Source organism: Pelodiscus sinensis, chromosome 4 (assembly GCF_052426305.1).
Source record: "Pelodiscus sinensis isolate ZL-2025 chromosome 4, ASM5242630v1, whole genome shotgun sequence".
NCBI lineage: Eukaryota > Metazoa > Chordata > Testudines > Trionychidae > Pelodiscus > Pelodiscus sinensis.
The window spans coordinates 30,526,593-30,545,194 of NC_143055.1; the positions used below are offsets into that span (position 1 = coordinate 30,526,593).

At 44.7% G+C, this 18,602-nt stretch overlaps 1 protein-coding gene across 6 annotated transcripts in view; it reads right to left on the reverse strand.

Moving 5' to 3' along the window:
* LCORL (ligand dependent nuclear receptor corepressor like) overlaps nucleotides 1-18,602 on the reverse strand; it is a 168,236-nt gene that overhangs the window by 90,359 nt on the left and 59,275 nt on the right. For all 6 annotated transcript variants that reach the window (XM_075930677.2, XM_075930673.2, XM_089777836.1 and 3 more), the window contains exon 2: nucleotides 18,270-18,335. In XM_075930677.2, coding sequence (XP_075786792.2) covers nucleotides 18,270-18,335 — 66 coding nt within the window. The remainder of the gene's footprint in view (nucleotides 1-18,269; nucleotides 18,336-18,602) is intronic.

Sequence of the window (18,602 nt, forward strand, 5' to 3'; positions counted from 1 at the left end):
TAGTGGAGGCTTCTGTGTGTTTCAAAGCCATGGAGCCTAGGGTCAGCGGGGGATTTGCAGTACCCAACTGACCCTGGGCCCCACAGCAGCTGTCTCTTTAAAACGTCGCCTCTGCACATTTCAAAGGGGCAGGCTCCTGCACAGCTGATCCATGGATCAGCTGTGCAGCAGCTGCCTTGGAGTTTCAAAGGGGCAGTGCTGCTGTGCAGCACTGCCACTTTGAATTACCCCTTCCCCCCCCTTTTGCTGCCTCTATCTTCTAAAAGCAGCAAGGGGGGAGTGTGTGATATCGACTAGTCAAAAGACTATGCAAATGCTTATCAAATAGTCGACTAGTCTTTAACAATCCTAATTTAGAGCTGGCTGGGTAGACATCTATCAAGGATAATCTAGATGGTGATTGGTCCTGCTGTGAGGATGATCTTGATGATCTCTCCAGGTCCCTTCCAGTTCTAGCATTCTATGATTTTATTTATTTATTTATTTATTTTTGTTGCACTCCAATCTCAGGTTTTAAAGCCTTGTTTACTCTAGGAAAAAACTGTTATTGATAGTGAGTTTAGCTGGATCTGTAATTAAAACTCTTATATTTTAAGAGCAAACAGGAACATGCTCTGTTTGGCATAAATTCCAAAACTGTAATTAAAATCTCCTGAGTGAGTGCTAAAACAGTTTTAACACAGTTCAACCTTGTGTGCAATTTGAACAAAAAGAGTTTTCAATACAGATTCAGTTAAACTTACTATTGACAATAAGTGCTAGCAACAGTTGGATTTAATAGTGTAGACAAGTCCAGACAGTTTCTGCAGAAGTCTAAATTCTCAGATGATATCTTGCAGCACACATTAACACAATAATAATGGTTTGCATACTGGAGAAGTATCTAGTGGCCAGGACAAATACAAGTTAAACGTCACCCCATATTCCAAATGCATGGTTTTTAAATATCAATGTACCAAGTGAATTCTGCCACCTTCCACTGAAGCAAAAGGGTTCATCTAACACCTTCAGTACTGAACAATTTCTGAGACTTATATTTCACATAACTATACTAGTTTTTGAAATCTATACACATTTATGTAACTAATTATTCACAGATACTGGTTAAACCTATCTAGTCCAGCACCCTTGGGATCTGATCGGTGCTGAACCAGAGCATTTGCTGGACCACCAGAGGTAAATATTGTCTAGCAGCATTACCAACACTTACACTGCTGGCTTTTGGAAGACATTTAGAGGTAAATTAGAGCTCAATAAAAGCACAGAACCAGGACAGGTGTCTGTAAACAAACTTTATGGGATCGCAGGAAACTTGGCCACAACCAGGATAAGTGAACATCCACCTAACTAAAATCATGCCGGACCACAGATGTTGCTGGAACAGTCAGAATGAAAGTGAGAAGTTCAGCCTGAACATTAGTTTTCTATTCATTTAAAAAAAGCCAGGATCTAGAAGAAAAAGGGAGAAAAGAAATGCATTCCAGACCAGAGGATCTCAAGAGTATGTCCTACATTCAGCAGCTTCTCATATAAGTTAGGGGATTATTAGCTAGGGTCACTTAGGACCCTTTTGGGTTTCGCATGTTAAAACCAACACCTAGATGAAGTTTTAAGAAGTCTGTGCTAGCTAGTGTAAATTATGGAAAAACAGATTTAATGTTTAATTTCCTATGAGAAACACTATTTAATCGATAAAGAAAATAGGTCATTTAATGAATATCAACATGACTAATGCAACTAGCACCACTTGTATTTTTTCTTTATTTTGTTCAGTTTGTTTTATTCTGTCCTACAGTACCAATACACAAGAGAATTTTATACTAATATTGTGCTCTATTTTTTTATTTATAGTATAGTATTTATAGTAACATTATCGGGGTGGAGGGAGAAAAATATAAGTTTTGATAGTTGAAGTTTTTGGAGCCAGGAAGGAACAGCAGGTGGAATGATTTGGAATAAGCATGAGGTAATCAGCTCATGTTTTTAAATCTTTCTTTGAAACCATAAAAAAGATTTGGTTCAGTTTTGCATGAAAGCTTGGATTCCAGAGCTCAGATTTGCATCAGGGGTTGAATTCTGTATAAAATTCCTCTATCTTGGGAAACTGGCATAAGTGCTCTCAAGTGCACCTTCCAAAGTTCTTTTTGGGGCCTCTTGAGTATCGGTGTGATTGCAATAATGAGGCTGAGGTAGATGGGCATTGCTGCTGCCACTTAAAATCCCTGCTTGCTTTCTTGTACAGGTCCTGAATCTGCAGTGGAGCCAAGAAGTGGGCCAGGTGCTAGGGGCTGAAATGCTTCCTTAAAGGAACTGGAGAACAGAATTTCAGGCTACGTCTAGACTACAGGGTTTTTTAAAAAAAGTGGCCTTTAAAAAAACAAAACAAAACCACTTCACCTGCATCTAGACTGTCACTGCGTTCCTTTGAAATTAAATTGAAAGAACTTGTCAGTTTTTTCAACAGCGATAAACCTCATTTTACAAGAACGCATTTTTTTGAGGTGTTCTTGATCACAAACAGGACTTTTTCAAAAGAGAGCATCCAGATTGTCTGGGTGCTATTTCAAAAAAGCAGATCACTTTTTTGAAAAAGTAGTGGCTGTCTAGACGATCTCTTTCGAAAGAAGCTTTTTTGAAAGATTCTTTCGAAAAAGCTTCTTTCGAAACAAGCGTGTAGTCTAGACATACTCCCATGGATCTGACGATAGAGCTGATGTCCTTCAGACCATATCTGTTGGTTCTGAGAAGAGAGTAACTCTATAATGGGACGCCTTGGATAGACTGTTAAACCACATAGTTTTTTCTTTTCTGCCTTCTGATATGGGAGAGAGAGAAAATAGGGTCTACTACAGAGATCTTACTGGACACAACAGCCTTATTAATGGGTAGGCTGCTTTAGACGGGGCTATTGCAGCAAAAGTGTCAATAAAGCTATGGGAAGACTCCTTAAGCACCTCAACTATCCTGCTAAGCAACTATCCTGTTTAGAATTCCTATGGTCTTTAATCTCATCTTGTAGCAGTGAGCTACTCATGTCTGAGATTGTTTCATCTGGGGGAGAAGGAAGAGACCTGGGCTAAAGGGAGAGCTTCCTTCTCATCTTCTGCCGTGGTTATGCCACCCAAACTCACATCTAGGCTTGGCACCATTTGGAGAAGTAACTGGACCCTCCTCTTGGATATGACTGAATATAACCAGTAGGAGCAAGGGAAATACCTACACACTCCACAATGGCCACCAGACCTGCATCAGCAACTGTCCACCAGGCCAGTTACTGGTGTGATAGTCTCACCCTGAGGTCCTGAGGGATGTACAATGGGTAGCAGGAATGGTTCTTGAACTGCATGTAGGACTGCTCTTCCAACACTGAAAAACAGATCTCCTTAGCTAACCATGGAGGACAGTACCCTTTCCTTCTGCTGGTCAGTGCCTAGGGACCAGTGCTGGATCAGGAAAAAGCTCATACATATAAGAATGCAAGAACGGCACTACTGTGTCAGATCAAAGGTCCATCTAATCCAGTATCTGTCTTCTGACAGGGCCCAATGCCAGATTTGACATTGCTGTCATACATGAGCTTCTCCCAGACACTTCAGATAACTGGAGTATTAGGTTGTTAACCAGAATACAATTGCCATAGGAGGCACAAAGTTTGAAGCCTGGAGTGGGGCAACCCATCCCAAGGATGAATGGAACCCCTATAATGTCAAGAGAGGGGTGCTAGCTATCTCAACAAAGACCCTAAACTAAGCTAAAGATAAAACCACTAAACGAAGCCTTACTGAAGCAAGAGGAGTTGTTCCAGCAACCATCACAGGTGGTAAGAAGGAACAGAGGGTGCAAGGTCAGCAGTATCCCTTAAAGTGCTGCACTAGAGAATGCTACAGCTGGCCTGATACGTACCACTAAGGGAAAAATCTCCGATGACAAGACATGTGGAGTGCACACACCTAACATGGAAAGGACACAAGCATTTAAAAAAGTATTTCTCACGTCTTGCTTATAACACTCCTTCTAATACAGCTCAAAATGAGGTTACAAAATTACATTATGACTCACTAGAAACCCAGATCCTTTCCTGTAGTACTCAACTATGCAATCAGTTCCCATTCTGTATTTGTGCAATTGATTATGTTTCCCTAGACGTAGTATTTTGTATTTGTCCTTACTGAATTTTGTTGTATTTCACTCAGACTACTTCTCCAATTTGTCAAGATCGTTCTGAATTCTAATACTGTCCTCCAAAGCACCTGCAACCTCTCCTCAGTTGGTGTTGCCTGCAAACTTAATCTTTGTAAGTGTACTCTCTGTATCAATATCCAAATTATATATGAAACTAGTAAATAGAACCAGAATTAGGCCAAATCCCTGGAGGACCCCACTCCATATGCCCTTTCATCCCAATTGTGAATCACTGATAACTACTCAGTGTATGGTTTTCCAGGTAGTTGGTACCCCTGTTATAGTAGAATCACTTCGACAATATTTCTTTAGCTTGTCTATAAGAAGTTAATGTACGACTATCAAAAGCCTTAAAATAAAGTCAAATAATCACACAACTGTTTCCCATAATCCACAAGACTTGTTATCCTACCAAAGAGGATATTAGGATACTAAGGTAAGCTCGGAGATAGTTTGTCAACTGGATGTGTGTGCGCACAACATGCACGTGTCATCACAAATGTTTCCTTTAGCTCGGGTCCCAAGGGTGCTGGACCAGGGAGCTCCAACCTGTAGAATAACTGTCTTGCAATCCAAGACAGGAGTTAGGGGATGCTGTTAGTGCCTTACATGCACAGTTTCAGATTAATGCTAGACAATTTAGATCATTGTCTTCCAGGCTAACAGGGTTTTAAATCTGAGTGCAATATTCTGTGGATATTTTCTTCAGGCATAGAATTAAATAGAAATGCTTTTCCCTCGCTCCATAGATATTTTTTTCGGATTTGACCAACCATTTCGCAATAAATGTCAACATGAATTCTTTAATTCTTCCTTGATAGTCTATCCTCCTATTTACTTGTGGCATTTTGTATTTGACTTGTAAGTTTAAATCTGCCTAGAATATATAAATGAAGCACTTCAATTATTTTTTTATTTACGTTATGGTAAACAAAAGTCCATGATGATAGTATAAAAGAGGCTTCCCATTTCATCAAGATAAACTGTTTGAACTGCTTTTATGGCACAATCATCACTGATCTTTAACATTTTTGAGTGTTGAAAGAACAAAATGTGATCGTGAGGACTTGCAGGAAAGCCTAGAATAGGAAGTTTAAATCTTCATCCTCATAGTTATATTTTGATGAACATAATGGCATCAAAACTCTCTCTCACAGTTCTAAAGATGGGGCTCTTGTGTATTTCAAAGACTGAAGTGCCGCATGGAGCCCCAGGGCCAGCAGAGAATTCTGCAGAGGGAATTCACCTGTAGGGCAAAAATGCCATCATGTAAGTGATCTCGGGGGGGGGGGGGGGAGGACAGTTTGAATGGAGATATAAAGGAGGTATCTTCATCAACTCAATTTCATTCCCCCTCCCCCCCCACCCCAAAGCAGGGTCATCCTTAAGATTTCTGGTGCCTGAGTACCTGCATCCTCCATTCCCTGCAAGGGAGGGGGCAGCCACTCCATGGTGTGGAACTGTGCTCAGGGCTGTGGAGGGACAGAGCTGGAGGGATGGGGAGAAGGAGTGTAGGGAAGCTGGTGAGGGAGCAGGCAGACTTAGTGGCACAGCTGGCTGGAGCTGTGGGCTAGGAGGCAGAGCAGATAAAGGTTGTGGGGGAAAAATGGGGAAGTCTTCCCAAGATTAACAGGACTGCTCTGAAGAATACTGAAGCCATGAACTCCAATAAGTCCAATGGAGAGAGGCTGATCTCAGTAGTGACGGATGGCAGAACAAGGAGCAATGGTCTCAAGTTACAGTGGGGGAGATCTAGGTTGGATATTAGGAAAAACTATTTTACTAGGAGGGTGGTGAAGTACTGAAATGGGTCACCTAGGGAGGTGGTGGAATCGCCATCCCTAAAGGTTTTTAAGTCTCATCTTTACAAAGCCTTGGCTGGAATGATTTAGTTGGGCTTGGTTCTGCTTTGGGCAGAGGGCTGGACTCTATGACCTCCTGAGGTCTCTTCCAGATCTAGGATTCTATGGTTCAATCCAGCTGATCCTGTGCACAAGGAACCAGATGCAAGTTTTGCTTTTTCTACAAAGTGGGTAACTGCCATGTGTCATCAGAACCCTTCAGTAGTTGTGCTTTTTGAACAGGAGTGGCAGGCCATGGTGAATGTCCATTTCCTCAGAACTGAAGGAATCTAAGAGCTTCCCAAATGGTAGAGCGCAGCAAAGCACACAGAGACTTCAGTGTCTCCAAGTCAAATAGCTTGCGGGGGACTAGGAACATTTCTGAGTACACTCGGCATCAGTGGTAAACAGTTTGTTGAGGGGGACCAGAAGCAGTAAAAGCAACTATGTTCAAATGGACAGTTCATGGGCTGCCAGAAGAGTTAAAGGCAGGATATGAGGTTCTGGGAATGGTATCAATGGATCTGGTGAATGGTGCTGCCATTTATCGTTCTTGTGAGCCTTGAGCCAAGTAGTTCCTCCATGGCTAGAATTCATGGATGCCTGGTGCAATGTCATTCTTGAACTTGGAGGAAGACTTATTGCTATGCTTCTGTGCATGCTTCCATGACTCATGGATAGGCCCTGGCACAGGGTCCAGAGAACTGGTATTGAGCCAGATGGAGGTTCCACTATAGGAACAGCACACAGACTATGTCTACACTGCATCTTTTGAGAGCATCCATTATTTCAAAATATAAGAGGCTTGCTATTCCAACATCCCTATAAACCTCATTCCACAAGGAGTAAGGGACATTTCAGAATAGTGATTTATTTTTAAATAAGTACTGCGTAGACAGCACCAAATTTTGAAAAACTATTTCAAAATTGACTCAAAATAAGCTACACAATTTGCATGGCTCAAATTGTGTGGCTTATTCTAAGATACGGGTGCAGTGTAGACGCACCCATAGGTTGCTCGGGCCAATGTACTGGGGGAGAGGGAGAGGAGAGGTGCAGCCACATTCCAATATCAGTCCCACGTACACCTCCAATCAGTGCTTTTAAAGTGAAGAGCTTGGTTTTCCTGCACACAAGCAGGGAAGAAGCAGCAGATATTGTAGCTGGACAGAATGTAGGATTCCTCCAAAACAGAACTCACAGAATTGATGCTATCTCTGATGGAAAATAAGCCAGGACAGGAAGCACAGATTTTTGAATCCCAGAATAATCCACTACCCAAATTAAGGTAATTGGAGAGAGGAAGACTAGCTGACAGGGAAATATCTAAAGTGTCATCCCATATTCATAACACTACCAACTACAGGTTGAACCACCTTAGTATGGCTTGCTTGGGAATGGACCAGTCCCGAACCAGGGAGTTTGCCAGACTACAAGAGGTCAATGCTAGCCCATCTGCTGCCAGCTACTAGTCCTAGCTCTGCTCTAGGGATGTTGGCATATAGTTGTAATTAAATTGATAAGCCTGGGCAGAGAGGGAGAGGGGTCAGAGGCAGGAGCAGCTCCCCATGCAAGCTGATTTCCACAGAGCCACCTGCCCCCCCTTGCTGCCTCTCCACAGCCGACTCCCCACAAGCACCAGCTCCGCAGAGCCACCTGCCCACCCAACCTCACTCACTGTCTCTGATACAAAGGCAGCAGTGTAAGTAGCAGGGGATGGGGGATAGGAAGTAGAGGCTGCTCTGGCATCCCATATGTCCAAAGGGAGTTTGTGTCCCCTGTGAATAGGGATTGTTGCTGCCTCTGCATCAGCAGGGCAGCAGACAGGAGCCAGTCTACACAGAGATGATTTTTAAACCAGTTTTTGATACAGAGGCAGCAGCATAGGGTGGCAGGGGACTCCCCAGGAGCAGGGCTGGGAGACAGAAGCATTTTAGTAACCACGAAACTGCTAAAAATTGTTGCAGTGACATGATTACTAAAATAACCAATAACTAACATCCCTAACTCTGCTCAACCCACTGCACCCCCACTTTCGGTCCCTAGCTCTTGCTGCCAGCCCCAGCTGTCAGCCTCTGCTCCAAATTCCCAGACTCTGGCTACTAGCCCCTCTCCTGCCTCCCCGCTCCCAGCCAAGCTCTCTGGTCTGGCAACATCCCTAATCCTGCTGTACCAGTTTTTCCCCTATGAGTGTTTCAACCCTGAACCACCCACAGGGTCCTGATGATGCAGACCACAGATATTGTCCCAAAGAGTCACAGAGTAAAAAGGTTCAACCCGTACTATGAAACTAGAAATCACCTATACAAAACAACTATGAATGAGGATAGAATCAATTTTTATAAAATCTGTTGAAAATGCATCACAAAGAAGGAGGCAGCAACAGAAGCTCTGACTCAGACCATAAGGCAGTGAGAAAGAAACCATGGTTACCTTTCATAACTGTTCTTTGAGATGTGTTGCTCATGTCCATTCCAATTTAGGCATGTGCACGCTGTGTGCACAGCTGCTAAGAAGATTTTCCCTAGCTGGATACCATAGGTCAGCAAAGGTGACACCCAAAGTGGGGCCAGTATGGTTGGGGATATAACACACTGCCCACTGCCTAAGTTCCATCTTGCCAGAAGTAACTCCAACAGAGGTGGGAGGGGTTTGGAATGGACATGAGCAACACATCTCCAAGAACACCAGTTAGGAAAGATAACCATCTTTTCTTCAAGTGATTGCTCATGTGCATTCCAATGTAGGTGACGGCCAAGCAGCTATCTGGTGGAGGGGTAAGAGATTATCGATCTGCAGTACGGTGCTTTCAAATGCAGCAACCTCTCTAGCATGACACTGGATGGCATAGTGGGTTGTAAACATGTGCACTGAGGACCACGTGGCTGCTCAATAAATGTCTTGGATGGGTACATGTGCCAGAAAGGCTGTTGACAAGGCCTGTGCCCAAGTCGAATGGACATACAGCTGAGGGGCTGGCACCTTCACTAATTCGTAACAAGTACGAACACAGCCCATGATCCAGAAGGATATCCTCTGGACAGTAACGGGCAGCCCCTTCATCCTTTCTGCTATTGTAACAAACCGATCTGACCTTCTGAATGGCTTAGTACGTTCCAGATAAAAGCTAAGGCATGCCTGCCATCCAAGGAATGTAGGGACCTGTTTCAGGGGATATAGTGGGGCTTAGGATGGTTAGGATGAAACACAGGCAGAAAAATGTCCTGTGATACATGGAACTGGGAAACCACTTTCAGGAGGAATGAGGGCTAGGGTTTCAACTGAACGTTATCTTTAAAGAAAACAGTATAAGGAGGTTGCACCACACATTAATGCTTTTAGTTTGGAAACCCATCTGGCCAAAGTCATGGCCACCCAAAATACAACTTTCATTGATAAATATACTAAAGAACAAGTAGCTAGCTAACAACTCGAACAGAGGAGCCATTAACTTTGACAAAATGAGATTTAAATCCTATTGGGGTACTGGTCCCTCACCCGAGGGTAAAGTCTATCCAGGCTCTTAAGGAACCTGCTTACCAAGCAATCTACAAATATCAAATGATGCCCACAACCTGAGGTGGAACACCCACATTGCGGCACCTTAATGGACGATGTGGCCAACCCCTGTTGTTTTAGCCCCATAAAGTACTTAAAAAAAAAAAAAAAAAAAAAAAAACACACCACCACACCACACCAACCCGGAACTAAAACCTACAATGGCTGGGTGCCCGTCTGTAAAGCCCACAAACTAAACCTCTTCCACTTGGAAGCATACGTAGCCCACATGGAAGGCTTCCTACCACCTAACAACATTTCCTTGACTCCCTCAAAGCATTGCTTCTCCAGAGTGCTCAACCTTGGAACCACCTGGCCATGGAGGGTGGGGTGCAGAAACATGTACAAGTCTGGGAATAAGGAAAAGAGGATTGGGGGCACTACAGAGAGCTGGAGTCTCATGTTACCAATGTTGCCTGGGCCAGACCGAAGCTATCAAAATGAGGTCTGCATGGTCTGCTCAGCACCTTGGGGATCAAGGGGAAGGGGGGAAATGCATACAAAAGGCCCTTTCCCCTAATTTGGAAGGCACGGTCCAAAGACCCCTTGCTGCTGCCCAGGTAAGAACAGAAGACCCTGCATTTCCAGTTCCCCTTTGTAGCAAAGAGGTCCAGACAGGGATGACCCCACATCTGGAAAGGGCCTGCACAACCTTTAAAGAAAACACCTCCCACTTGAGGGACCACTCGTACATTTGAAACAAGCAGCTGAGGTTGTCCACCAACGAATTCTGAGAACCTGGCAAGTACGAGGCCAGTAAATGCATCTTGTTGCACATGCACAATTCCCACAGCAACATCACCTCCTTGCACAGGGGAATAGAGTGAGCACCACTCTGTCTGTTGATATAAAACATCTCTGTGATGTCTCAGTTCATATGGACAACAATTCCCCTTTATTTCACCCAAAAAGGCCAGACAAACCAACTGGACGGTCTTGAGCTCCTTTACATTGATGTGCATCACACATTCTGCTCGAGACCAGACACCCTGAGTCTTGAGTCCACCCAGATGCACTCTCCATTCCAAGTCTGAGACGTCTGTAACCAAAGCCAGTGAGGGCTATGGGGTGTGAAACAGAACCCCTTGGGCACACATGGAGAGGGTCCAGCCACCAATTAAGAACCTCTATCACTGACAATGGAATAGTTACTCTGCTCAGATGGTGGCGAGATGGCTTGTACACGCTGACCAACCATATCTGTAGGGGGCGGAGCTGAAGCTTGTTCACGCTGACCAACCATATCTGTAGGGGGCAGAGCTGAAGCAAATAGCCCAAACCCGGCTCTTCCGGGTTACAATCTACTAGCCACAAGCGAGTAGATTGTATTATTTATCGAGCCCTGCTTATCAGATAGTCAACTAGTTTCTTACATCCCTATACTGTACTCCTACGGTGGGGTCTCGACCTAGGGACGCTGAAGGAGTGCCTCTGGTAACTGAAGCAACAGAGACTGACCTAGAACCCCCAGCTTGTATCTGGAGGCAGAACTAAGGAGTTCAAAATGGCCACTGAGGCGGGGCCTGCCACTGAATAGGGGCCTGCCACTGAGGAGACATTGCAGTGTTAACTCCTGCCTCCTCTTCAGAGAGACTTGTGCCAAGCAGTGCCTCCACATGGAAGGTGGACCTCCAGTTCTGACTCCGATGTGGAATGCAGGGACCACTGGGGAGCAGTAGCACACTACACTTGAAAGCTTCTGCACCAGTATAAGGTCACCGATGTAGGAGGAAGTTGTTAATCAATAACACATGTACACCATTTTGTGAAAGTCCAAACAAAATGGACTATCTTGGCCACCCTTCTCCCTCCTCCCCTCACAGCATTTTCACGTTTTAACATATTGTCAGGAAAAATAGGCAGACACGTGACCTAGGTGCTGCCCAGCAACAGCAGCTAATTTAACGGCTGCCTCTTGAGTTCCAAGGGGCTGCCCTTCTGAGTGGCAAAGTCCAGAGCTGCTCAGAGGGTACGCCAGCACCATACAGATAGGTTTTGGCTGTGAGAGGGTGAACTTTCCTGCACACATGGGGTGTGCTACCATCTGCCACCCCTCATCAACAAGGACATACACACACCCACAGTGGAGGGGAGTGGGCCAACCGTCACTGAGCAGGGGTGACATAGCCTGATTACTCTCACCTGAGATACCCTCTGGAGACAGATTCCGGAGCAGTCCTACCACCGTGAGGGTCCACAAGCTGCAGGATGTGGTAGTGGTTTCTTAATCCTTCATTTCCTTACCTGGATCCCGTCTTGGGGGAAGGGAACTCACCCAAGTCACAGTCATGCACCACCCTTGTGTCAGTTACCTTTTATATGTGGGAATCCTGGTTACAATTACGTTCTTTACCTTGTTTGAACTGTTAAATTGATGCCCCATTTGTTAGCACCTAGATTGTAGTCAGTTTTATTTTTTCTAAGGGGCTAAGACAAACCCCGATGACATTCCTTTGACATAGGGAGACGTTTCTTTAGGCCAGTTCTCTTTTCAGCCAAGCATACCAGTCAACACCGGAAGGACTGCGCCTTGCAGAGGAGCCCTCCTCCCAGTACCGGTGCCAAAGGGAACTGTCCCCACTGATTGACCAGTGCCGCCTGGGAGGACTGTACCTGGTATAGGAGTCCTTACCAGATCAGTGCCAAGGTGAACAGTCCCAGCTTGTGAACAGTACTGAGGTGAAAGGGACCTTCTGAACATTGGAGGCTACCCCTCAACTGCACCGGCCCCAGCGGCCCCACTGGAGACTCACAGACCAGATGTTAGCTCAATTAAGTTGCGGGCAGCCTCATACGTCTCAGCAGTCGATGGCATGTCCACATCTCCCATGTGGCTCTCCTGGGATGGGGAGTCCACTTGCACTGGACTTGATGAGACTGGTAGAGGTGCTGGAATCAACAGCACCGGTTGAGCGGGTTGTTTTGAATGGTTCTCCAACTCTGGATGCAACTCTTTAAGCCTCTTAGCTTTGGAAATAGTGGACTGTCCCCTTTCCCACCTCTGCATCTTCTTCTGAACCAGAGAATGGGATCGGTGAAGAGAATTAGGCTTCAATGACCCGCAGTGCTGGGGTGTTTTACCTGACACACCTTCCTTGGAGCCAGCACACTGCACACTGACAAAAGCGCACTGCGTACCAAAGCTGCAAAATTCTGTTCTGCAGCACCAAATGAGGATCCAAAGTCACCGCCATTAATAGATTTTGGAGGCAGAATTCTGTCTTTTCTAGTTCTTGATATAAATGCTCTACAGATCTTACACGTGTATGCTAAATGAACCAATTCCAAACACTTTAGGCAGGAGTCATGTGGATCGCCCATAGGCATAAACTTTGTGCACTGTCTGCACTGCTTGAAGCCAGGGAGCCGAGGTATGCCCTGGCTCCCAGAGGAGAAGAACAAAATGGAGTCCCCACTATGAACTTGACCACTAAACACTTCAGAAAAACTAACTACAAGATCAACTACAGAAGTCACATTTGCCTGAGGTAAGAGACTCTAGCACTGACAATCGTCACTGGAAGTAAGAAGAACTGAAGGAGGGGACAGCTGGCAGGGTGCTATATACCTAGTCATACTTGTACCACTCTAGAGCTCTCCCCTGCTGACCTACAGTATCCAGCTAGGAAAGTCTTCCTGGCAACTGTGCATGCGGCGCGCGCACACCTAAATTGGAATGCACATGAGCAATCACTCGAAGAAGAAGTAGAGACGCTAGTAATCCACCTCACTCAGACGAAACATAGGGCAATTCAAGGATGTGTGTGTGAACTGCTGAGATGATACTACTTCCAAAAGCTTTAGCTCTGGCCACATGGCATATGCACATAATCCTTAGGAAAATCATATATATAGTAACCCAATGTCTGTGCGTCTGTAACGCCGACGCTGATGCTGACGTATATGGCTACACCTCCTGGCCGTGTACGTCCGCGCCCCGCCCCCCTTCTCCTCCCTCCCTGGCGGTTGGGCCGAGTGCTGTGCCGCTCAGCTGGGTCCTGGTGGGGAAGCAAGCGCCAGCGCCGCTCAGCTGGCCCCCGGGGGGGGCGGGGCAAGGCGCCACGCAGGGAGGGGAAGGGGGCAGGGCTGGCCGGAAGAGGGGTGGGAAGCAGAGCGGGGGGGGGGGGGGGGATTGGGTGCTGTAGTGGATGATGGGGGGGGCCTGGAGGAAGGGGGGAGGGAAGCAGTGCTGGCGGGGAGCATGGGGGGGGCAGTGGGTCTGGCCGGCAGGAAGAGGGGGTGGGAAGCAGAGCTGGGGGGGGGAGAATCGGGGGCTGTGTGGCTGGAAGGGAGGCTCAGGTGGGCCCGGTGGGACAGAAAGGAGGGTGGGGCAGTGATGTACATGGCCAGGGGTGGGGCCGTGTACGTCACCGCCCCCCCCTTTGTCCTCCCGCCGTGGCACTGAGTGGTGCGCCCCTCAGCCGGGCCACCGTGGGGCGGGGGGCACGCGCGGTGACAGACAGCCCCGCCTCCTGGCCATGTACGTCACTGCCCTGCTCCTCCTCCCCCGCGGCGGCCCGGCTGAACACACAACACTCAGCCGAGCCGCCACAGAGGGAGGGGAAGGGGGCAGGGCAGTGACGTACACAGACAGGGGGCGAGGCCGTGTACATCACCGCCCCCATTCCCCTCCTGCTGTGGCACTCAGCTGAGTGCTGCACCCCTCAGCCGGGCCGCCGGGGGAGCCAGCAGCGCACGGGGCTGTTTGGGCTCTCCCAGGATGGAAGGGAAAGGGAAGGCGGTGATGTACACTTCCCCGGCCCCAGCCGTGTACATCACCGCCCCGTCCCCCTCCCTCGCGGCAGCCTGGCTGAGCAGGCAGCACTCAGCCAAGTGCCATGGCAGGGGGAAAGGGGAAGGGGAAGGGGGGCGTGGAGAGAGAGGGGAGAGAGAGGCAGGAGGGGGAGGAGAGCTGAGAGAGATGGGGGAGGCAGTAGGGGGAGGGAGGGAGGGAGGGAGGGACAGGGAGAGGGAGAGGGAGCGCGCGCGCGCTCAGGAGAGAAGACCTGAAAATCCCATTTTATGACCGGCTAATTGGCTAGTACATTAAGAACCACCATTTGAAGAAGAATGATGGATTATTTGGCCCAACTGCCACAATCTGTGCAGTCTCCCTCACATCTTTGGTTCATTTCAATCACTGAAATTGTTGCATGAAAATCAGCTGAGGTAAGGGAAGCAATAATTGAGTTACATATGATGTCATAATGGTCTAGAATTATTGGCAAAGAGATACAAATGACCAGGGCTCGACAAATAATACAATCTATTCGCCCGTGGCGAGTAGATTGTGACCTGGAAGAGCCGGGTTTGGGCGATCTGCACATGAAATACTCCAGAATGTCACAAAATAGCTTCTCCATCCCTGCCCCCTCCCAAAAAAAACAAAAGAAAAAACCAAAACCCATACACCACACACATACACACACACACACACACACACCCACCCATCACCATCTTTGTCAGAAAAGTTCAAGAGGGTTTTTTTGTAAATAACTAGAGGAAGAAAAAGTGTTTTCTCTAACACAGTTTCTTCTCTACCTGCCAGAGAAGAAAGCAAAGCAAAAAAAGACAAATACTTTATACAGCAACAAGTGCACAAAAAGATTTATTTAGCAAAAGAATTACTGCTAGAGTCTAGGGTCAAGTGGTCCTGAAATGTATTCAGAGGAAAAGCAAACAAAGCTTCTTAATTAACGTAAAGATCCAGCAGAAGCAGGTAAACAGTAATGATGCTTTGGTCTACTGACGGAAACTGAAGTGCTCAAGAGGTGGTGACTGAAGGAACATGAAGTATGAGAGATTGGATTCAAGAAGCCTCAAACTTCTCCAAGAGTCACTGCCCTGATAGTACTAAAAAAAATGAAATTCACACACACACACACACACACACACACACACACACACACACACACACACACACACACACACAGTTTTCCTGCCGCAAGACAGAATAGTGTCATCAGACTCTCTGGCCGCTTTTGTGGCCAGAGAGGGGGGTTGGTGAGTATAGCAAGAAGAGTTCAGCTCCCTAGTTGTTTTTAAACATAAACTTACAAGAAAAGAATGAAGAACTGTTGAATCCATGTTGGTCCCAGAATATCAGAGACGAGATGGGTTAGGTAACATCTTTTATTGGACCAGCTTCTGTTGAAGAGAGAAATAAGCTTTCGAGTTTACACAGAGCTCTTCTTCAGGTCTGGGAAATTTACTCAGGCTGTTACAGGAAAATACAAGGTGGAAAGAGACTGTTTAAGTGGTCCAATAAAATATATTACCCTACCTCTTTTGTCCCTTTAATATGACAAAAGGTTAAGACCCCAATTCAGCAAGGTATTTAATTATATGCTTAAGTACCTTGCTGAACTGAGCCCCACATGAAGAGGCAAATATGATAAAACGCAATGTAATTCAGAGCTAAGATGATTGGTACTAGTCAATTGTAACCACAAGTTCTGCTACTAAATGACAGTCAGAAAGACTGACCACTGATGCAATGGATGTGAACTGAGTACCTCAAGCAAGCATAAGATGACCTCTAATGTGGTGATCAATGAAGAACTTGGAGATAAAGGGAGCTCTTGTCAAACCTCCTGGATGCCACTTTAAAATCAATAAAAAAATTTTTTAAAAAACATAGTGGGAGGCATTCCACCTTGGCTCTGTACCACTTTCCTTACTATAGATGCTCTAGCAACTCCATAGTTTAATGTGCTATTACTATAGCACCAGCCACATGATCCCAGCAAGGGTATTGAACATATAACCCAGGGACTCAGAACAGCAATCAGGCCTCTGCCAAAATAGTGAGGGGTGGGAAATGGCAATTTAAGACTATATCTTAGCCAAATCTGGACAAAATTTCACCAAACAGAGAAAAAGCACTTCTAAAGTCCAAGAGAATTCTCTTTATCAAACATCAAAGGTCTATTGCAGACAAGGGAAATGTGAGACCTTTGTGAAGAAAAGATTACACAAATTTATTAAACATGGAAGAAGTGTTAGACAAACTAAACAGAGGATTCACTACCAGCTACTTCATTACTATATCCCATATACATAAATGCACCAATTATATAGCAGTGAGATCGGTCATAGAGATCACGTCTATTTAACTATATGTTTGCATTCTCCCCATTATCCAAATACTGCTAACATTCCATATTTCTGAACTGATTTCAATCTACATACAAAACAGACTATAAAAAGGTTTTTCTTCTTTCCATGGCCCAATTTACCAATTCTAATGTCCAGGAATGTTCAAATCTAGGATCAGTAATTGCTTTAAATTCTAGTATCTTGTGTCCCACTAGTAATTATGCCTAGAAAAAGAGTGATTTATTCCCTTTTCAAATAGTGAAGTTTATTTGTTACCACCACGATACACAGTGATAAGTATTGCATCAGACATAAACTGAAATTATTCTGGAAAAAGTTATTTTTAGGTACATGTAAAAAGTACATAAACTTTTTATATCATCTTGGAATGATGGCAGACCTGTCTTTATACACTGAGGGTACACAAAAAACTATGAACAAAAATTCTAACAATTTTTAAAATATTTTTCCCTGAAATAAAAAAAAGGAAAAAGACACAAAAGTGATGAAAAATGGTCAAAGATTCTACTAACATAAAATGATTTGCATAACTTCGTCATGAAGTTTCTACCCTCAAGTAAAGCAGTTATTCAAATTCATTCCAATTAAGTTTTGCTGCACTATATCTACACTTCACATATTGCCAACAACATAACACTTATACAGTGCCGGACTAAGCCATAGTTGCGTCCCGGTCAGCAGGCACGCGGCGCATGCGCACAGTGCCCCTTACCACTTCAATCAGGTGACCCCCCTAGGTTGGCACCCCAGGCAGCTACCCGGCTAGCCCCCGCCCTTAATCCTGCCCTGCACTTGTAACACTGTCAGTAACAAGTTGTAGTGCAATAAAAGGTAAGGCAAAGGGAAAGACTAAGTTATTAAAAAAAAGAGGTTTTAAAATATATTATGAAAATGGACTTAATGTCCTTTCTTTTTAAAAATTCAGGCAAGTTCATACAGGCTTCCCTTGTGATTTAGTGAAAAATCATTAATATGATCGCATTATTTACTAACAACGTACAACAAAGTACATTTTCTTATCAACTTCAATTTAAAAAAAAAATCACAACTGTTTACAGCTATTCCAACATAACTCTCCAAATCTGAAAAAAGATGAAGTTACATGTAAGCTATAAGAGGACTATTATAAAAATTAGGTTAGCCTTCTTAAGAGTCAGTTATTATGCAAAATTAAATTACCATTGAGCACAACCTGAATTCCTAATTCATTCTTATAGCAGGTGTCAGAGATTTAAACTAATTGTCATCATTTATAAAAGCTGCTCACAAAAAGAAAGACGTTAATAAGGGATACAGTGTTCCAGAAAAGAATTTTTTCCTGTGTCAGATACTTTACGATGCCTTAGTAATGAAGTACCTGGATTAACAAGTTCCAGCTACTAATTCAGTATATATACAAAAAATAAGGAAGGGAAGGAAGAAAAGATGAAAATGCATTAGAGAAGACACATTAAAGGATCACAGCTGCAGATTTTCTTCTCAGATTTCAATAAATGCTTAAAAATAAATTTTCTACTTAAAATAAAAGCTACTAAATAAAATCCAGTGCATTAAATATGAGTAATTTACCTTCAAATAAACTGAGGTCTCTTCGTAGCCTTGGTCCATAAAGCCCTTCTAATATACTTTCAAAACCTGAAAACAAAAAAGAAATTTAAAATAGTTAACAAAATCCTTTACTCTCAAATCAATCAACACAGAAGCCACAACCAGCCAAATACTTTTTAAACATACATAGAAACTACATAGTTATAATTTACTGTGTAGAAATTTTTCTTTATCTACAGTGCCGTTCAACAGAATTAGAAGATCAACTTAGACAAGGCAATTGCCATCTGTACTGAATCAGCCTATTAAGCCATGCCCCAACAACCTTATCAGACTTAAAAATAACTACAAGGA